At 44.0% G+C, this 22531-nt stretch overlaps 1 protein-coding gene across 19 annotated transcripts in view; it reads left to right on the forward strand.

The window, feature by feature from the left end:
• The window catches only part of FCRL5 (Fc receptor like 5), a 40100-nt gene extending 21208 nt beyond the window's left edge, over positions 1-18892 (forward strand). For 4 of the 19 annotated variants that reach the window (XM_013996926.3, XM_013996929.3, XM_013996930.3 and 1 more), the window contains 8 exons: positions 4993-5268; positions 11328-11606; positions 12037-12153; positions 12819-12846; positions 13839-13921; positions 14131-14205; positions 17171-17202; positions 17279-18892. In XM_013996926.3, the coding sequence (XP_013852380.1) occupies positions 4993-5268; positions 11328-11606; positions 12037-12153; positions 12819-12846; positions 13839-13921; positions 14131-14205; positions 17171-17202; positions 17279-17368 (980 nt within the window). In that variant the 3' untranslated portion in view covers positions 17369-18892. Of the gene's footprint in view, positions 1-1877; positions 2128-4992; positions 5269-5428; positions 5650-6099; positions 6763-8740; positions 8969-11327; positions 11607-12036; positions 12154-12818; positions 12847-13838; positions 13922-14130; positions 14206-17170; positions 17203-17278 lie in introns of those variants that run through there. The other 15 variants (XM_021089616.2, XM_085022624.1, XM_085022625.1 and 12 more) reach the window with 9 other exon arrangements.
• Positions 18893-22531: the final 3639 nt, after the last annotated feature.

Consider the following 22531-nt stretch of genomic DNA (forward strand, 5'->3'; position numbering starts at 1 on the left):
AGAGTGAAATTTCAGTCTTCTTGTCAGAAAAGCAGAAGTAGGGATAGAAAAGTCTTGCATCTAGTATATCAAACCATTTTAGATCACAAGAAAAGAGATCCCAGAGTCTCCAATGAGTAAAAGTTTGTTATAGGACTACCCAAGGAGGTAAAAAAAAAAAAGAATCAAATCAAAGCCAATTATACTTCAATAAAATTAATTTAAAAAAACTAATATTACAGATAGAAAACAAAAATGTAACAGAAAGACAGCATATCCAGATCCATGGAATAAGAACTGAGAAATCTCTCAGAATATAACTTTTTTCCCAAAAACAGATTATCCTTATACCTGATGAGTTTCATTATTCTCTACTCCTAGGCGCATCAGCTGTTTTATTTCTGTGTCTTTCTGTCCCATTGTTCTTACTGCTCTACGTGCCCTGCACTCTTGTTCCCTCTATCTTATGATTCATCTTTACTCAAAACTTCTGCTACTTCAGCACCAACTGCCTTGAACTTCTGGGTATGACACCATGCTCTGTATTTCAGTGTCGGCCCCAACTGCCAAGGCTGTGTGGCTCACTGCCAAAGCAGGGCTTCTAGTCTAACTAGTGGAACAGCCTAGCCTCTAAGACACCTCATAGACCCCTGGCAAATCTACACATGGAAAGTCCTCAAACTACCGGCCCACTTCTAGTTCAACACATTATGGCCAAGGCAGCAGGGTTACATGAGACAACATAACATTCAATGAATTACATCATAAGGTAATACTTCTTCTAGGAACTATGTGCATGGCAGGACCTCTGCAGTTTCCTAGAAAGAACTAGCGTACATGAAAAAAAAAACACCTTGTTTGGGCTGTGTGATATTAGAGTGCCTCAGAAAACCTGACTAGCCCTGGCCATGAAAATAGTTAGTTCATCATTTGAGCAAAACTTTTAAACTCTCTGTCTACAGAAGTTAGAAAAGACAGTAATGAGTGTCCCTTAGAGCCCCAGAAGTCTGGCGATTTGAGTTGAAATAAGAACCCAAAGGCCATGAATTCATGACGCTCTGGACGAAATGAAGTGAGGGAGAGGCTAACACACATCAAAGCCCCAGACAAGACAACCAGGGAAATCTGTGCGTGCTCTGAAACTGGGCTTGTTTACCTGGTAAAGCAAGAGAGGACACCACCTTGACCATAGGGTGGGGAGTGAAGGGAGGTACTTTTAGGGCTTTGGGAGCAGGAGTTAGTCAGAATGTGACTGTAACCACAAGGGCGGTCTGGTCAGAATTCGTAAAGTAGGTGAGTTGCTGTGGTAGTCTGTGGTCTCAGGAACCCATGAGTCCGTTTGGAGTTATTACTATGGTCCTATCTGGGACCATGTGGATTTGAAAGATCTCTTGCTCCTTGAGAGCTCTTGCTTCGGACCATGGAAATAAAACATGACCAAAAGGAGACATTACCACAATATAAATTGTTGGATAAAGAGATTATTTAGGAAATGTAGGAGTTCCCATTGTGGCTCAGTGGTAACAAACCCTACTAGTACCCATGAGGACGTGGGTGCGATCCCTGGCTTCCCTCAGAGGGTTAAGGACCCCTTGTTAATGTGAGCTGTGATATAGGTCTCAGATCTGGCATTGCTTTGGCTGTGACATAGGCTAGCAGCTGTAGCTCCGATTCCATCCCTGGCCTCGAAATTTCCGTTTGCCATGGGTTCAGCCCTAAAAAAAAGAAAAAAAATGTAAATTCTCTGAGACTCAGGCTCCAAAGCCTGAACCCAGTCTATATAGGAAAGTCCCAGGCCTAGATCATCCTCTGTCTATTATCATGTTTTATTTTCTTCTGAAATTGAGCAATACGTAAAACCTCATTGTTTCCTGTTTCGTGTCTGTCTTCTTCAATAGCAGAATGTAAACTTCATGAGAATGGAAGCTTGTCAGTTCTGGTCTGCACCTCATCCCTCTGCCTACGTGGTGTCTGGCACAGAGTAGGTTCTTGGTCAGGATTTGTAATTCCATCCACAAAAAGTGCTTGAGGTGAGATGAGGGAAAAAAGAGCAGGGAGAGAACACCAATCTTTGCGTCTGTTTACATCAACTGAGAAGAAATAAACGAGCCCTAAATGAGCAAACAAGTTGAGCTGAACAGCTTCACTGTGAGTCATGCAGACTTTCTTTTTTTTTTTTTTTTTAAGGTAATATATCCCAAAGAGAAGACATAGAAATTTTGTGGGAATGTGAGCTAATAAGATATACCCATTTTGAATCTTTCAACAGCTCTGAGTCACTGAAACACACACACACAAACACACACAGCATTCTCAAGCAAATACAAAACTCTGAATATAACTTTATTCATTAAAGGATAATCCATAAACAAAAAAAGTCCAATAGATGAATCTTTGCATTGATGCATTTAAAAGTACAAAAAGGAAAGAAAGAGCACAAAATATCTAATACTTTTAAGAACAAGAATTGCTTTAGGAAACAAAAAAAATTTCTGGATATGCTCAATGTAATTAAAGAAAATATGGACTGCAGAAAAAAAATACAAAGTGGAATTTATAGAAGTTAAAGAAGGCGTTTCCGTCGTGGCACAGCAGAAATGAATCTGACTAGGACCCATGAGGTTGTGTGTTCGATCCCTGGCCTTGCTCAGTGGATTAAGGATCCGGCATTGTCATGAGCTGTGGTATAGGTTGCAGATACAGCTCAGATTGGGCGTTGCTGTGGCTGTGGCTGTGGCCAGCAGCTGTAGACCTCTAGCCTGAGAACATCCACATGCCACAGGTGCAGCCTTAAAAAGACAAAAAAAAAAAAAAAAAGTTAAAAAAGAGATGATAAGATAAAAGAAAGAAAAAAATATATATAACTCAAGGGACAAACCAAAGAAAATAACAAAGCTACTTAAGAAATAAAATCCAGCTTTGAAGCAGTAAGAAGAGAATGTATACTTCTGAAATCTGTTAATGTAATGGAGAAAATAATGCAGAATGCAATTAGAAAGACACAAATGAAGGCAAAAAGAAAAATTAAAATATGGAGATGAGATGATGGAGACCACAAGTGTGGATAATTGTCTAAAGAGAAAACTCAAAAATGTAATAAAAACATTCCCAGAATGAAGAAAACTTGAATATGTAGATCAAAAGATATATTCTTATGAGGTTATTGAATTTGAAGGTTAACACGTGTGTATGGTGTGTGTGTGAGAGAGAGAGAGAGAAATCACAGCAAAAAAAAAAAAATGCAGTCGTCTCAGAAATAAAAAATATTACGTTGGTCTTAGACTTCCCACAGAAGTCAGTATTAAAAGAGAGAGGAATAATGTCTGGACCTGCACTTTCAGGCTGGGAATGAGAACTGAGAATTTTATATCAAATCAAAAAGACATTTTCAAACACCCAGGGATTCAGGGAACTTATTACCCATTAACCTTCTTGAAAAATTACTTGATGACAAACCCTAGCCAGCCAAGATATGAATCAATATAAACGACTCAAAATAAGGAAACTGTGATATGAAAAGTGAATACTGAATCTATTCAGATCAGTAGTTCTCAGGCTTGGCTGTGTATTAGCATTACCTAGGAACTTTGAAAAAAGACTTATTACTAAGCCCTCTCCAGACCAATTACATTCAGAATCTCTCAGATGGGGCCTTTTTAAACACATCCTCAGGTGAAAATATTGCACAGATAGGGTTGAAAACCACTGATTTAGACATAAAAACAAAGGCTGCTCAATTTGAGAATTATGGTTACAGACTAGAAAGCAACTATTATACAGGCTTAAAATGTAAAAAAATACATGTAGCAAAGAAAAATTAGTCAGAAAGAGATGAGGAAATAAAAAACCAATTTTCTCATAATGGAGAACAAAAAATTGACTTTAATTTAGAAAAAATAATGACAGATTTCAAAATTTTCATTTTGTACATAACTTCTGAATACTTTATAGACAACAACTCATCATGACTGGATTATGGTTCACCAGCGTCCATAAAAAATGAAGTTGGGAGTTCCCACTTTGGCACAGTGGGTTAAGAATCTGACTGCAGCAGCTTGGGTGCAGTCTCAATCCCTGGCCTGGTGGCACAGTGGGTTAAAGGATCTGGTGTTGCCACAGCTGTAGCATTGGTCACAGCTGTGGCTCCTATCCCAGAAATTTCCATATGCTGTGGGTGCAGCCATTAAAATTTTTTTGAAAAATCAAGAAGTAAACTGTGAGGTCCCATAGGATAGAAAGAGTCAGTTCTTCAGGTGGAGATAGAAAAACTGTATGGTTTAATACCAGGAAAAGATAAATAATAAGAAAAATAAGCCTGTGCATTTATATAACTATAATTGATCTGAGTGGGAAACAAACTCATATACATGGTTGGCACAAGTGTAAATTGGTTGAAATTTTTGAAGAACAATTTAGTATTATATAATCGTCAATTGAAAAGGCCATATACCTCATCCAAGAAGTACCACTTCTAAGAATTTATCCTAAGAAATGCATTGACAAAGCACAAGGATACAGATACAGAATTTTGTAATGTAGCATTATTTGAAATTCAAAAACAATAAATTTTCATAATGGGGAGTTGCTTAGGTGTATTATAGTAAATTCATACAATGGAATGCTTTGTGGTTGTTAAAAATAACCAAGCGATATTTTCCCAAAATTATCAAATCTTAAATTTGAATCACTTTTTATGCAAGTAATTTATACCTCAAATAAATAAAGCTGATTTTTTTTAAGTGATTGAGATGGATCCTTAAGTAATAACATAGAATGGTGTTAGTGATATTTTGCTAAGGGGAAAAATTAGGGTTGTTGTAGGCCAGTGTATATATATCATGCGTGTACGTGGGGGGTTTATGCATTTATTTATGCGTTGATGTGAATGAGTGTTCTTATACTTAGAAAATATCTAGAATGCGTCACCAAATAATCAAATAGGTTACCTCTAGGAAGTAAAAGTAAAGGAAATGGGGAAAGATGCTGGTGTCAACTAACTCTTTTTTCCCTCAGTTCCAGTGTCTCGCCCTGTCCTCACCCTCAGGGCTCCCAGGGCCCAGCCTGTGGTGGGGGACGTGGCGGAGCTTCACTGTGAGGTCCAGAGGGGCTCTCTCCCAATCCGATACCAGTTTTATCATGAGGCTGTTGCCCTGTGGAGCAACTCAGTGTCCTCTAAAAAAGCCTTCTTCAGGTTCTCTCTGACTGAAGGACATTCTGGAAACTACTTCTGCAAGGCTGACAATAACCTAGGGGCCCAGCGGAGTGACACAGTGTCACTCAGTGTCAGAGGTAAGTGGACCCAATTATAGCACAACGAGGGACAAACCATCTCCCCCACCTTTCCCAGTAGCCAAGATGAAAGGTACCCCAGGGCCATTTGCTGTGTGACATCATTGCAAGCCTACTGCCTACAGCCTCCATCTGAGAGTTCTGTATTCTACATTTTCAGGAACTTGCACCTTCCCCTTGCTTGCTTTGCCTCTCCTACTTGCAACATTGCTGCCACTGTGACCACGAGTTCCCTAACGGAGGAGTAAAGACTTTTAAAACCCAAATTGCATCCTGGCCTACAATGATCAGCAAGAAAATAAAGTTCAGTGTCACCTCAAAAGAGATTTAGTGGGGTTTCCTCTGTCAATCAATAAAAAGGCGAACTCATTCTTTCATGAATATCTCAGGAATTCTCGTGAATTTCTCTCTAGCTTCTGCTGCCATTGTCTCAGATCAGCTCAGATTCCCACCCCAAACTCTTACTAAAAGACCTCTCAACATCATTCTCCTGACTTCTTACCTGTCATTTAGCTATAGCACTCCCTCTCCCACCTAACCCTGTCGTGGGCTGACTTCCTAGTCATGCCTACTTTCCACTTTCACTGCAGGCTTGGCACCTCACTCATAGACTTCCTCTCTACTCTTCATTCTGCCATCATTCCATGACTCTAAGGTCCACACAGGTGATCCACTCAAACCAAGACTTGTCATCCTTCCAACACCATCCACCCACTCCCACATACGCATACTGCTGCTCCAATTACCCGCCACAATCTTCAACCCTTCCTTCTTAAACTCCTCCAATCATAACAGGACCTCCAGTTCATTAATACCTTTACTTCCTCCCAGACAGACACACCCTCAACTCCCACCACCATATTGAGGATTTGTCTCTGGATCCACCTAGTAACTCATCCCTCCTCTTCCTAAGGTACAGAATAAAAGTCTATTTCCTATGAAAGGTGAAAATCTCCATCTCATCTCTAGGTTCCATCCTTTCTTTCACTTTGAACAACGAATTATCCTTTTTTCTCTTATATTCCCCTCCACAAATCTCCTGCTTTGTAGGATCCTTCCCATTGACATTTAACATGCTACATCTCTCGTGTGTAAGGAAAAAACCTCACTTGATCTCACTTATGCCTCCAGCCACTGCTCTATTGTGGCTAAGCTCCCAAAAAGAGTCTCCATTTCCTCATTACCCAATATGTTTTAACATTTGGTTTCTTCTGACCTTTATACCCAAATGTCCTGCTCACAAAAGTCACCAATGACCTCCATGCCTTTTAATCCAATGGCCATTTTCCAATCCTCATCTTGCTTGATCTCACAGAAATATCCATATTGTCTACCTTTTCTTTCTTCTTGAAGCCCTCCCTTCCTTGGCTTAATGACTTCACCTTCTCCTGGATTTCCTTTCTCTGCCATGCCTCTTCAGTCTCCTTTATTAGCTCTTCCTTTTGTAGATAAACTGTAAAGGCATTGATGCATTCCAGAGCTTCATCCTACATGTGCCCCTCTTCTTTATATATGGTCTTTCTCTGGATGATCCTGGGGATGTCATCTGTGAATGATTCCTAAACTTCTATTTCCAAAAGAGACCTCCCACCTGAGCACCTGCAAATGCCATGTCTCTTAAAAAGTCATGAACTTGAACATCTCTAAAACTGCATACCCCCTCCAGACCCACACCTCCTCCAGGTGTCCCTACCTCTGTGAAAGACACATATATTCATCTAGATATGCAAAGAAAAAACCCAGGAGTCTTCCCTTGACATTTTTCTTCCTTGGTCTTCACACACAGGCAGTCAAGTCCTGTTGATTTTCCTTCCAAAATATTTCTTGGATCTTGTCTTTCTATCTTCACTGCCACAATCCCAGTCAAATCTTCCATCATTTCAATTACTGCAATGCCACCACTCAACTCCACGTCTTTCCTGTGACAGTCCATTTTGTACAGTGAGATCAAATGTTCTTTTAATTATTTTTAAAATGTGAATAAAACAATTTTTCAAATTTTCATATAATTTTTAAAAGTTACTCTCCAGGTACAGCTATTACAAAATATTGGCTGTATTCTCTATGTTGCATGATACACCCCTGAGACTGTCTTTTACCCAATAGTTTGTCCTTCCTGTTTCCCCCTCCCCCTCCCCTCTCCCCACTGGTAACCACTAGTTTGTTCTGAATATCTGTGATTCTGCTTCTTTTATGTTATAGTCACTAGTTTGATGTATTTTTTAGTTTACACATTTAAGTGATATGATACAGTACTTATCTTTCTCTGTATTACTTATTCCACATAGCATAATGCCCTCCAAGTCCATCCATGTTGCTGCAAATGGCAAAATTATGTTCTTTTTCATGGCTGAGTGGTATTCTATTATATAATCTATGTCTATCTATCTAATAGAATATATATAGTGGTATAAATATATAAAATAGAAATTTTTCCTAAGGACATTTTGGTATAAATACATATAATAAAATTTTTTCTTAGCAGAATGATATTTTAAAAAGGTAAGTTCGATCATCTCATGTCCCTTATAGACTTCCCATTGTGAGGAGGGATCAAAATCCTAACCATGGCTTATAAAACCCTGTATAGTTCTCCAGCCTCCTATTTCATGGCACTCTTTAAGCCCTTCTCTTCATGATGCTGTTATCTTGTTTCAATAACTTGTAAGTTGCAACCTTTTTCCCAACTCAGGGCCTTTGAACATACTGTTTGTCTATCTGTTGCATTATTCATTTCCTTTTCCACCTGGTTAATTCAAATATCACTTCATGAGGAAACATTCCCTGACTAACTGATATTAGATCAGGCCCCAGTATTATATATTTCATCCCATCCTTTACTTTGTCTCAGTTATCAAAGTTTCAATTCTATGTTTGTATTTTTATTTAATTACTGCCCATCATCTTAACTAGATTGCAGGCTTCATGAGAGCAAGGATGATATGTTTCTCACCACTGAATCCCCAGGATGCTATGTAGTTCCTGAGACTTATTAATTGCTCAGTTAATTAATTCATTGCTCAATGTTTGCTGTATGAATAAATTAAAAAATGAGCCAATAATATGATCAACATTAATTTTCTTGTGGGCCTCATTTCTGATGCAGCCAAGGCTCAGTTATATCGCTGGCTATTTAAGCAACAGGTCTCTCCTATTCCTCATCTTCTGTTGAATTGATTTCTTTCTTTTCCCCAATTGTCTTTTGCCTTCTCAGATATCTGGGTTTCAGTTTAATCTTTATTTTCAGATTCCACAAACATGTTTGCGATTGTATGTCGACCTACTCCAAACTATATAACACCACACAAATGATGCTATTTCTTCAGATCAGAAGAAATTATAGCCAAGTTCTGAGTGATGTCACAAGGTCATTAAAAATTAAGAAAAACATTTTCCTATTTGAAATGCCTTTTCTAGGGAGGAATATATTTAAACAGTAGGAACTGATGGTTAACTATTTTTCTTCCCTCAGTTCCAGTGTCTCACCCTGTCCTCACCCTCAGGGCTCCCAGGGCCCAGGCTATGGTGGGGGATGTGGTGGAGCTTCACTGTGAGGTCCAGAGTGGCTCTCCCCCAATCCTGTACTAGTTTTTTGATGGGGATGTTGCCTTGGGGAGCAGCTCAGCACCCTTTGGGGGAGGAGCATCCCTCAACCTCTCCCTGACCACAGGACATTCTGGAAACTACTCCTGCAAGGCTGACAATGGCCTGGGGGTCCAGGATAGTGAGGCAATGCCACTCGGTGTCATAGGTGAGTTGGTTCTGCCAATGAGCAGCACAACCAATGACTAACTGCCTTCTCTCCCTGGCAGCTGAAATGGAGCTCCAGAATGCCTATTTGCTGGTGTCACAGCCCCGAGCATACATACTGTCTACAGAATCTCCAGTTGAAAGTCTGGGATCCTTCCTGCAGCTAGGTTTTCAGGAACCTGGATTTTCCCAGTAGCACACTTCAAGAATTATCCTTGAGGAGTTCCCGTTGTGGCTCAGTGGTTAACAAACCTGACTAGTATCTGCGAGGATGAGGATTCCATCCCTGGCCTCGCTTAGTAGGTTAAGGATCCAGCATGGCCTTGAGTTGTGTAGGTCATAGATGTGGCTCGGCTCTTGCGTTGCTGTGGCTATAGGGTAGGCCTTCAACTACAGCTCCAATTCGACCCCTAGCCTGGGAAACTCCATATGCCACGGGTACGGCCCTAAAAAGACAAAAAAAAAAAAAAAAAAAAAATCCTGCTTGAACGTGATCAAAACTCCTCACTAAAAATGGAAAAAAGGTTTTTATAATATAGAATATATTTCAATACAAAGAGGAAACTAAAGAATTCTAAGTAGAAGTTTCTCTGATCCAAAAACAGTTTAGCCATTCTTTGTCCAGGTTTTTTGCTCATTGACTCCAATCAAGTTTCTACTCAGAACTTCTTTCTTTACCAGGGATATAAATATGCCTCACATTTCCATATTAAAAATTCTATACTAGGGAGTTCCTGCTGTGGTACAGCAGGTTAAGGATCCATCATTGTCTCTGCGGTGAAATAAGTTCAATTCCTAGCCCAGAGCAATGGGTTAAGGATCTGGAGTTGCCACAGCCAGCGTACATCACAGCTGAAACTCAGATTTGATCCCTGGCCCAGGTGCCCCCTCTCCATTCTATATTAATATTAGCCAGGTGCATAGTCTTTAAGGATGTCCAACCAATCCAAGTTTACAAAGTGATTCTTAAAGCAGTGGGGACACAGAGATGAAGCAGGATGACATGGGATGGAAATAGCCACCCATCAATCAAATTCTTTCATTTCTATGCTGTTCTTTTACATCTTGCCATTAAGTATAATAACCGAAGGAAAACCACTTCTTGTGAGCTCTGAATCTGTGTCAGGATGATCCCCTACAGGCTAAACCTTTATAGCAAAAGTATGCTAAGGGCTATTGAGATGAAGATTCCAGCCTTGGCTTTGTTTTTTTTGTTTGTTTGTTTCTTGTTGGTTTTTTTTTGGGGGGGAGGGGGTTGCCTTTAGGGCCGCACTCTCAGCATATGGAGGTTCCCAGGCTAGGGGTCAAATCGGAGCTACAGCTACCGACCTACACCACCATCACAGCAACACCAGATCTGAGCCATGTCTGCGACCTACACCACAGTTCACGGCAACGATGGATCCTCAACCCACTGAGCAAGGCCGGGGTCAAACCCACAACCGCATAGCTCCTAGTCCATTCATTTCCACTGCACCATGATGGGAGCTCCGTCTTGACCTCAATTTCCTCACTCATAAAGTGGAGAAATTGGACTAGCTGAACATCGTGGTCATCCTGTCCTGGAATTCTATGATTTGGGTGCACAGGGGATATGGTGTATTGCAGACTCAAAGGTTCCTGGAAGGAGATATGCAAAAGGGTGTGCTCCCAGGATGCATCCCAGAGAAACAGAAAACCATGAAATAGCACGCAAACGCTCTCTGAAGTAATACAGCAAAATGGGCTGCTACTCTTAGTCTCTCTTAGATGAGTTCCTGGGTATCATAAGAAATAGAGACAGAAGTTCCCGTTGTGGCTCAGCGAAAATGAATCTGAGTATCCATGAGGACGCAGGTTCAACCCCTGCTTCGCTCAGTGGGTTAAGGATGTGGTGTTGCCGTGAGCTTTGGTGTAGGTTGCAGATGTGGCTTGGATCTGGTGTTGCTGTGGCTGTGGTGTAGGCTGGTGGCTGCAACTCCAACTTGACCATTAGCCTGATAACCTCCATATGCTGCGAGTGCAGCCCTAAAAAAAAAAAAAAAAAATAGAGACAAAGTCACATGAGCAGCTTGATTTGGGGACACCAGCCCGGGATCCAAGATCTCATCAAGATGTCTGGGGCTGGTTCATACCCTTTTCACACTTTGCTGTTGGATATTCTGAAGGCTATTTGTAGACTCCAGTCATTAGCTTTCTATGATATGCATTTCAATCTACTTTCCAAGACTGAAATCTGTTTTTTATTATTTGTTTATAGTATTTTTTTTTTTGTCCTTTGTGAATATGTTAGAAGGAGGAATTTCTATTGACTTTTTGTTTTCCCTCAGTTCCAGTGTCTCGCCCTGTCCTCACCCTCAGGGCTCCCAGGGCTCAGGCTGTGGTGGGGGACGTGGTTGAGCTTCACTGTGAGGTCCAGAAAGGCTCTCCCCCAATCCGATACCAGTTTTATCACAAGAATGTCACCCTGGGGAACGGCACGTCCCTCTCTGGACAAGGAGTGTCCTTCAACCTCTCACTGACTGCAGAACATTCTGGAAACTACTCCTGTGAGGCCGACAATGACCTGGGGCCCCAGTGCAGTGAGGCAGTGACACTTTCCATCACAGGTAAGTCTCCTGTGCCCAAGCCACAGATGTGGACAAAATATTTCCTCCAAGGACACTCTGATAATCCTTGAGATGCTTGACCAGAACGGTGCTTCTCAGGGACAAGTACACAAAGCTGGAAGTTCTCTAAATTGTTATTTTTAGAAATGTTTCTGAAGCCCTGGGTGGGAGAGAGGGGCCAAAGGGGACCATTGAATTGAATGCTCATTAGCTGCACATCCATCCTGACTCTCAGCCTTGGCGTCAACCATAGACATGAGCTTCCCCACCAAGAAAGGAGCTAGTTCCTGGACTACACCTGCACCTGCTTAATGTCAGAAGTCCTGTGCCCCTAGGTTCACCCTCTCTCCCAGACATCAGTAGCAGGTGTTGGGAAAGTTCAAGACCACAAGCCTCTAACTCTTGCTTCCCCCCCCCCCCGCCCGCCCAGTGATGACAGGGAGCAGAAGTGGCTCTGTTGCCACCAGTGTCACTGGGGGGCTGCTCAGCCTGGTGGGCCTTGCTGCTGTGGCACTGCTGTTCTATTGCTGGTTCCCAAGAAAAGCAGGTAGGTAACTCCCTGGTTAAGCTTTGCTTGAGTCCCAGTCCTTCCCATCTCCGTTCCCTTTGGAACAACCCCTAAGCTCTCAATAGCTCCTGCCCCCACAATTCCACAAGTCCTACCTTCTCCTCTAAGCCCTCCAAAATTTGTCTTCTTCAAATGCCAAGTTTCCAAAACAGCCCCATTGGGTGTGGTGGGGGGGAGGGGGGTGCCTTCACAAGATGTCAACTAAACAACGTGACAAAGCACAGTTTACCTCCCCCTCTACCCTTACAATACCCCCAAGGAATGGGAAGAGGAGAAGAAAAACTGAGAAGTAAGAGTGGAAACAGAAACCAAATAGAATTTGATAACTTAGTGAATTTTCTAAATGTACGATTGCTTTCATAGCAGATCAAGTCTATTTTCCCACAATCCAGCTATTGACCTTTGTCCATCACAAACTCAAGGTTAAAGAATTTTGGGTTCCCCTTTAGTGTTATAGCTATACCCCATCTGGAAACTGGCATCAGTAGTTTTTGTGCAATCTGCCACCTCCCTTGAGCATAGCAAAAGAGTGTTCACATTTTCGTGACAGCGGCTTCTGGCAGGTTCTAGGTGATCCTCCTATGAGCTGTGCTCCTTGTGAAGTCCTCCTCCTGGACTCAATGCCACCCTACTTTCCTTTGCAGGAGGAAGGTCTACCTTGGACTCTTCCAGGTAAGAAAGGCCTGGGCTGTATTCCCATGTGGTTAATGAAATGCCCGCAGGGTATAAAAATGAAATTGAATCATGTTACTGCCAAGAGCACAGTCACTGCTTCATGTCACTGAGATGGGTTGTACCATTTTGTGTTGCCACTTCCCTTGGGATATCTCAAGGCAATTCCCAAGATCTTCTCACCTACCACCTTTGCTACACAGGCCTCTTCCCTGCTGCTAGTGTTAATTGCTTTTTTTTAAATTAACATACATCCTTATTCCAGTGTTGCCTTGGTTGTCTGAGTGACCACTAGGGCCACTGAATCTATCCATGTCCTAAGACGATCTTAGCTTAAACAGCCTGGAAAGCTGTGGCCATGGCCACCCCACTGTAACCAATACCTGTCGTGATGACAGCTAAGAAGGTGGAGTTACACAACTTGGCCACCCAGAGAGATGTCGCTGTTAACAAGAGGTGGTGCCTGTGATGAAGGGGCTGCCATCTTGGATCCCAAAGACTGACTTTAGAAACCACACCACAGCTACCCCTGAGCAACCTCATGGTAGCACCAAACCATCCTGAGTTCCTAGAAGCCTTTCTGATTACTGATTTCTCTGAGATACTGAGCCGTCAGAGAATGTAGGCCTTGGCACCAGGTTTGAATCTAGGCTCTTTCCCTTTCTCATTAGACAGCCTTGAGTAAGTCACTTCACCTCTTGGAACTTCCATTTTTCCCATCTATAAAATGGGGATAGTAATAGAATCAACTTAATATTTTTATAGGCACTAGCACAGTGACATTTAGGCTGCCATAAAGTCTGGAAACATGGATAATATTAATTTATCATGATTTGTAATATAATGGTCCATAACAATAGACCCTTTGTTATGTACCCATCTATGTTTCCAGGCTTGGCAACTAACCTGTGGTAATGACTCACTGACGGGGAATGATCATCATAGCTCCTTTATCAGGATTTCTGGGAAACAGCGGGGTGTCTGTCTCCTAGGAACCATTCAGCCTCGGACCTCCACGAGCCCACCTACTACAATGTACCAGGCTGGATAGAATTGCAACCAGTGTACAGCAATGGTGAGGACTGAGGACCCTCCTTTGGGCAGGACTCCAGGGTTGGTCCAGGAAGGGGAGGGACAGGAGATGAGGATGAAATGGTGCAGGGGCCCCAGAGGGCTCTGCTTCCCCCCACCCCCCAGATAACAAGCTCTAGCTAGGGGAGGGGAAGTAACTCAGACAAGGGGTGAGAACCTGAGATTCCTCTCAACCTTCAACTTCTCTCCAAGTAAATCCTAAAGAAGGAGACATCGTGTACTCGGAAGTCCGGAGCGTGAAGAGGGAGAACAGACATGCAGGTGCAGGTAAGATCCGAGGACCCTTGATTTTTTTTTTTTTTTTTTTTTTTTTTTTTTTAGGGCCGCACCAGAAGCATATGGAAGTTCCCAGGCTAGGGGCCAAATTCCAGCTGTAGCTGCTGGCCTATGCCTCAGTGACAGCAACTCGGGATCCAAGCTGCATCTGTGACCTACATCACAGCTCACAACAATGCCGGATCCTTTAACCCACTGGGCAAGGCCAGGGATCGAACCCGCATCATCACGAACACTAGTCGGATTTGTTACTTCTGAGCCACAACAGGAACTCCCCAAGGACCCTTGATTTTGAGGAGTAGTTGCTGTGTATGGCTCAGTCTCCACCCCATCAGCAGGTCTGGGCCCACCAGACACAGAACTCTCCCTCAGGCTGGGTCACTGGGCTTCTTGCACCCACCTACACTGCTGAGACTAACCCACACTCACTGTGCTCACTGTGCAGAGCTGCTTTCTCCATTCTCCACAGATGGCATCAGCATCATCTGAGTCATGAAGCCATCACCCCAGGCAGTCCCTTTGTTCCTGAAGGTTAGGTTTTTGTCTCGTTGCAGAAAGAATTCAGAAACGAGACGGAGGAGTTCCCGTCGTGGCACAGTGGTTAACGAATCCGACTGGGAACCATGAGGTTGCGGGTTCTATCCCTGGCCTTGCTCAGCGGGTTAAGGATCCAGTGTTGCCATGAGCTGTGGTGTAGGTTGCAGACGCGGCTCGGATCCCGCATTGCTGTGGCTCTGGCGTAGGCCGGTGGCTACAGCTCCAATTAGACCCCTAGCCTGGGAACCTCCATACGCCTCGGGAGCGGCCCAAGAAATAGCAACAACAACAACAACAAAAAAGACAAAAAGACAAAAAAAAAAAAAAAAAACAGAAACGAGACGGAAATTGAGAAAGAAAATTGAGGATTTATTTAAGTGAGAAGTACACCTCTTAAGGAGAGGCAAGCAGCTGCCCTGTGGTGTTTTTTTTGGCACACTGGTTATTTTGGTCATCTAATTTTATGGGCAGGATATTCACTGGGAAAGTGGGGTTTGTGGGGTTTGGGGGTCGTACCCCTTAATTTTCATCCCAGCTTCACCTTCCTGAAGGGAGAGATTTTTGTCTTTATTTGGTTTTATCAGAAGTGTCATGGTGTCAGTGTTTGATGGGTACCTCTTATCTGAATAGTTAATTTTTATTATAATATTATAATGAGGGCATAATGGGCAATAGGTTACATCCAGACATTGGAGATTCTCACTCTTTCCCATCTTTCTTTGTCTGCCCCCAGGGCACTTATCACCCCAAAAGTTGTGGCTTCCCATCAGTCTGGAGGTTTGGGCTTTTCTTTATCCACCCATGGATCCTGCTGTTTGTATGATGTGTGGTTTCCCACCATTTGGCCCCAGGCACCCCTTTTCTGCTCGTGTCTAACTATCTGCTTGCTGTAACACCTTAACCCCTCAAAGCTTCAGTGCCCCATCTCTGAAAAGAGACAGGACTCTCTGTTATTCCTACCTTCCTGTATCTCTTTTCTACCGCTGATCTGGCAAATGACCACCAACCTGATGGGCTTATGCAATACAAGCTTATCATCTCTAGGTCAGACTAACACAGGTCTCACTGGGCTAAAACCAGGGCCCACAGGGTTATACTCTTTTCTAGAAGCTCCAGGAACAATTGCATTTCGTTGCCTTTTCCAGCATCTAAAGGACACCCCTTTTCCAGCTTCTAAAGGACACCCCTTTTCCGTGGCTCGTGGCCCCATTCTTCCATCTTCAAAGCCACCATATCTCTAACCATTCTTCCATAGTCAGTGCTCCCTCTGACCACAACTGAGAAAAGTTCTCAGATTTTAAAATTCTCCTGAAAATCCACCTGGATAGTATAGGATAGGCTCCCCATTTCAAGGTTCTGCTTGCAGAGTCCAAGCTTTGGCCCAAGCTCTGCTTCTTGGGGCAGTTCCAAGGAGCCTTGAGGCTCATCCCGAGCCAAAAGGAGAAATCCCTGCCTGAAGAATGCCATATTTCATCCCAGCTTTAAAACAATATAAAAATAATAATACTAGCCTCATATCAACATGTGTGGAGCAGTTCCTATGTGCCTAGTACTATTCTGGGTACAGTAAATAAATATGTCATAAATATATGTGCCATTGGAGTTCCATGGCTCAGTGGTTAATGAACCTGATTAGTATCCATGAGGACACAGATTCGATCCCTGGCCTCACTCGGTGGGTTGAGGATCCGGCGTTGCCATGAGCTGTGGTGTAGGTCATAGACATGGCTCCTATCCCATGTTGCTGGGGCTGTGGTGTAGGCCAGATGCTATAGCTGCAATTGGACCCCTAGCCTGAGAACCTCCATATGCCAAGGGTGTGGCCCTAAAAAGACAAAATATAAAGAAAATATGTGCCATAAATATATACACACACTTATTTATAGTTTGCTTATAGCACTCAGAGTTGTACCTGCACATTGGAACTGCTCAACACATAATAGATATTAGAAATCACACACATACAAATATAAATTTACAGTAACACTATAGGTAAATGATATCATTATTCCCATCATACAGATGAGACCATCGAGGCAGGAGATATTGAGTGTACTGAGTGGATTGCCCAGGGCCTCAGAGGTAGCTCGCCAACCCAGGGCTCAGTCTGGGGTGTTCCGGGCTTGGAGTCTGTTCTAAATCACCACCCTGCCTCTGCTCCAGGCCAGGATGCTTCTCCATAACAAATGCTAAGAATCTATAATCAAAGCACGAACAAGATAAAAGGTAGATTCCTTCCTTTTGAGAGCCCCTGGAGAGCTCAGTGTGGGGAACAAAGAGTGAAAGGATGTTGAGGAGAGAGTCGGTGGAAGCTGTGAGGCTGAGGGGGCCCCAGAGAGATGGCTGGGACTGGGCCGACAGCATGGGCTTGCGGAGAGAGTTCTGAGCTCCCAGCTGAACACCTCCCTTCTTTCCACAGTGGCCTCCGCACCAGAGCTTCTCAACGACAAGGTGAGTCCCACAACCTATGTACCCTCCCACCTCGGGCCCGCCAGCTCTCCCTCAACCTGTGTGCTCTTCCCCCCAGGATGCCTGTGTCATCTACTCGCAGGTGAAGGTGGCTTCAGCCCCAGCCCCTAAGCCCCAGCTCTTGGATTCATCCACTCCTCACAGATGAGTCCACACAGCTCCCAACTGCTATGTCAGCTTCTGCAGCCCAAAGCCATCCTTGGGGGAGAAGGGACATCCATGTGAGAAGATGTAAAACCACCCCATGCCACATCAAGTGGGCTGTGCACCAGTCTGAACAGACCAGAGGGCCCTGAAGGAACTCCATCTACTTCTGAAGTGACAGCTCTGGCACCATGGTCCTTTTTTTCTAATGACATGTTGCTCCCAATCCAGGGCGCATCACATCACCTGGCTTCCTCAGTGGGCTTCAGCTTTGGTCACTATACTGAGTCCTATTCCCATGCACACCCCTATCTTTCCTCAATGAGGACTGCACCTGACAACCTGCTCTCAGAAAGCAGGAAAGCTTCTCAAACTTAAAAGTGCTTATGGGTCAGCTGGGGACCTTGTGAAAAGGCACACTCTGATTCACCGGGTTTGGGTGGTGGCTAAGATCCTGCATCTATGACAAACTCCCACATGGTGCTGATGCTACTGCTCCTAGGACCATATTGAGTACCCAAGCTCCAAAGTTCTTGGCAGAGGCCCATGGGGAAGCAGCACGTGCTCTGGTTGCCCACCGCCCAACTCCATGGGGGCCACTCATGCAGATCACAGGCTCCCTGCACCATCCTTTCACTAGAACATCCTCAGCAGCTGTTGCTGAGAGAACTTCTCTGCAACACACTGGGTTTCATCAGCCTCCCTGGGTCAGGAAAAAGTAGCTGCCACCAGCTTGCTTCCCCACCTCAGGCCTCACACTTTCCCAAAAAGGGGATGAATACAGAGTGAATAATGCACCCTTTAGCCCTCTCCATTCAGCGCCCACTTCCCTCTCCAGCCTTTCTCATAATCATCGCTCTCCACAACCTACGGTCCCTTCCCTATTTTCTAATGTAGCCTTTCTGCACTTCCTCTTTCTAGAAGTACTTTCCCATCATTTGCATTTGCTGAAACCCTGCTCATTCTTTGAGCTCCAACTCAATGGCCCATCCTCCACCCTCCCAGAAGCAGTCTGTTTCTTCTTTGGGCTCCCACAGCACTTTTATACTGATGCTCAAATCAATGATGGTTGATGTTTGGGGGGAAATTTTGAGTTTATCTAGGCCACTTCTCCAATTTTGTGGTTGGAAATTGAGAACCAGAGAGGAAGAGCCACTAACTGAAAATCACACAACCTGTTAGTGGCGAAGTGCACACGAAAATAAACCCAGGAGTCCTGGCACCCAGGGCGGTGCTCTTTCCTCTACATGGCACCTCTGCTACAGAGATGTGTGCATTTTTGTGTTTCCCTAACAAGACTGAGAGTTCTTAAAAGCAAAGCTGAAGGGGTGAGCATGGTGTCTGGCATTCACCTGGTTATCAATGAAAGGTTATCAAATTGGATATCTATTAATCTCCCTGATGAATAAACATCACCTCTACAAATTCATCGATATCATTATCTGCTCTCTTAACCCAGCAAAGTGCAATATGTGTCCCTTGATCTCAGAGGGTTTTTTAAACAATACCAATAAAATCACTACTAAGAGTTGTGTGTGTCAGTTTGAGATGAATACTGTGTCTTGTTCAAAACCTGCATGACCTGCAGATATCTCAAATACAACATGAAATCCAATCAGTCGTCCCCACAAAACTTGCTCTCATCCCTCTGTTCTCTTTCTCCTCCCCTCCCTCTCTCCCTCCCTTCCATCCCTCCTCCTTTTTCTTACCCAAGGCAGCAGATACATAGCCATCCCTGAATTTCTACATTGAATTGGTCACCCAAGCCAATCCAGTCAACATTATTTCCAAAATACCTCTCAAATCACCTCCTCCTCTCCGTACCCACTACCACTGACTTAATACAGGCTTTTATCACCTGCCACCAAGACTACTGCAGTAGCCTCATAACTGTTCCAGACTCTCTCCTTGAGCAACCATTCTCCATAGATGTGTAAGTACAACCTCCCAACAGAGGTGCTAGCATGACCTTTCTAAAAACCAACTCTATTTATTCCTCTGCTTGAAACTCAATTATCCAGAGTTCAGACTCTCTCATGGGACACAAGGCTCCTTATGATTTAGTTCCAACTCACATTTTCATCTTCATCTCCCAGTATCCTCCCTCTTATGTGACAAGAACACATACCATGTGCTCCTGTCACACAAACTCCTGCACACACCACCTTCTTTCAAACAGCCATGACTTTGCATGTGCTGTGCTTTTTCCAAGAAACACTCCCCTTTCTGTCTTGTTGAACTCACTCATCCTTCAACAACTAGTTCAAATGTCACCACTCAGCGAGGCCTCATTTTTCTGTATGAGTTTCCAAAACCCATTTTTTTCAGCTGTGCCAGCAACCTATGAAAGTTCCCGGGCCAGGGATCAAACGTGAGCCACAACAGTGACAACACCTTAACACACTAGGCCACCAGGGAACTCCATAACCTTTTGCATATTTATTTCTTATATTTCTTATGAAAGAGAAGCACACGTGCTTCTCTCCCTGGACTACTCATAGCTCCTCCAGGGTTGAGTGTTACAGTTAATTCTAGTTTGTAACCCTCCCCTCATCCTCACATTACCCTTGATACACAACGCATGCCCTGGTGAATCCTAGATACGCAATTCATAGTGAGTAAATGAATGTGCAACGATGTTGAATGGAATTTTTCAGAACAACACCTACAAACCCAAAGCCGACCTCAATAGTTGATAGAAACTCACAAGTTCAGAAGAGGAGCTTCTAGACACATCCCACAGAACTGACTCGGAAGTAACGACATGACCCCTGGGCACTCCCCTGACAGACATGCCCAGAATAAGCTTTGTACAAATGTCTGGGCACCCCATGAGCCAATCAGGTTGATGCATAAAATTTATCATCATCATCGCAAAGGTGATCTGTGGCTCCCTTTGGTTTGTTTATCACTTGGTTCAGAACTCTGACAGGGGAGAGGGATGTTGCTTGGGGGCCTCTTCATAGAGGAGGGATGTACCTATCTGACCTGCCTCAGTTTTGTTGTTGAAAGAATGCCAACCCTTTCCAGGTTCCAGCTGTTTTCTCTTTCTGTTTTGTCCCTTGTCCCTCCTCAGGGTCCATCTTTCTCTTTGACTCTGGCTGGCCTGCACAACCTCTCTTAACACCTTCTAGGTCCACTAGCCAACCTTGTTGTCTTTCCCCTCTTCCTCTCCCCTCTTCATCAACACTGCCCACTCAACAGAGACCTAACTCAGAGCCAAGAACAGATGCCAGAAGTTCCTGTCATGGCTCAATGGCTAACCAACCCAACTAGTATCCATGAGGATGCAAGTTCGATCCGTGGCATCACTCAGTGGGTTAAGGATCTGGCGTTGCTGTGAGCTGTGGTGTAGGTCGCAGACACAGCTTGGATCCTGTGTTGCTGTGGCTATAGCATAGGCCAGCAGCTACAGCTCTGATTTGACCCCTAGCCTGGGAACATCCTTATGCTGCAGGTGCGGTCCTAGAAAGACAAAAGGCAAAAAAAGACAAAAAAGAACAGATGCCATTTACTGAAGAATAAATAAACATCAGGCATCTGCATAAATCAGTCAATTCTCACATGGAATAAATATTCATGTCTGTCCCTTTTACAGGTGAGGAAGCCGAAGTGTAGAGAGATTAAATTATTTATTCAAGAGTACACATTACTACGTTGGAGCTAGAACTGTCCAGCACCAAAATCCATGCTCTTAGCCTTTTCACCAATGTCCTTGGAGGGCTTCATGGGTATCTAGTCCTATGTGGAGTATGTGAAGAAGCAGAAGAGCACACAGGACCTGGAGTCAGAAGGCCTGGCTCCTGTATGGGCCTCTACTGCTCATAATCCAGCCTCTCCAAGGTCTGTTTACCTCAACTGTAAAATGGGAAAAATAATAACAGCTGCTTGGCTGGACTACTTAATTGAAGGATATAATTTTGTATAAACACTGTGCAGGTGTTCTCAGAGCAGGTGGTGACGTACCTGTGTTCATTACAAAGTTTGTGTTGGTATCTCTTTGCCTTTATTGGTCCCTACCGCATCATTACAGTGAAGCAGCTGCTCAATTGCCGAACAGATACTCCAGGAGAAAATAGTGGAAAATGATTTGTTAACCTTTTTAACGTGAAAAGAATGAGATAATTAGGTGGGAGGTGTGGGAATACATATCTTTAGCATTTCAGGGTTTGACCTATGTAATTTGGGTTTTATCTGGTCTTTTTCCAGAGAAATAAAAGCAAAAGCATAGTTTGGTTATGCTCTCCCAGGTCTCTTGTTGACAAAAGATTATAGTGTTTGCTCACGAGAGGGCTTTGAATAAATTTCCAATTCCTTGGGCCGGGGCCTGGCATACCTGGCAACTCTAGGTTTCCTGGCACCATGGTGCTGAGGAGATCAAGGGCTGGGATGGAAGGGAAAATGAGAGTGTGTGGGTGGACAGGTACCTCAGGGCAGTTTCTCCATGTCCAGCCCTCAGCCTCTCTTCCCTCCTGAGCATCACTGTTCTCATGCAGATCACTCCTGTGCTGGTTTGCACCTCTGAACCCACAGGTCCATCTGTGTCATCAGGTGGAGGAGCACAGGTGCTAAGTCAAAGGATAGGTCTGGGCCAGAGCTGGCCATGTGGCCACATCAGTCGGAAGGGGCAAGAATTAGATGAGATGAAAGAGTAAGGCTGAGAGGAAGGTGTCCTGCACTTATCCTCCCTCACCCTCCCTCACCCTCCTTCCACAGGTCCAGGCTGCCCTGGCTCAGTCAAGGACATTCTCCACTGCTTGGCCCAAAATAGAATAAGTTCTGTGGGGGTGGGGGAAGAGGTTCTGTGCTCACAACCATGGAGTAATGGGGGGTAGGGAGGGTCAGGGAATAGCTCAGGAGGAGGCAGCAGAGTCAGGGGTTCCAAGGCTGTGATTTAAGCATCGAAGGATGGGGGAGACCAGGGGGAGATCAGCCATCTAATTATCAAATCTCATTATTAAAGGGGCATCCAAAGGTCATCCATTATTGATGCTTTTCTCATACTTGAGTCCTTCCACATTATCCTTCCTTCGACATCGTCTGGCCTCTGCTGGAATACCTCCAGCATCAGGGAGCTCAGCACCTCATATGATCTGAGATCTAACCACAAAGTTAGAGCTGGAGGGAAGCCTTGAGACCAGCAGGTCCAGTGAATGCAGGGGTGGGA

This window comes from Sus scrofa, chromosome 4 (assembly GCF_054392235.1).
Source record: "Sus scrofa isolate SSC_HxYL_T2T_F1_AM1 chromosome 4, Sscrofa_HxYL_maternal_Yorkshire_Landrace_v2.0, whole genome shotgun sequence".
NCBI lineage: Eukaryota > Metazoa > Chordata > Mammalia > Artiodactyla > Suidae > Sus > Sus scrofa.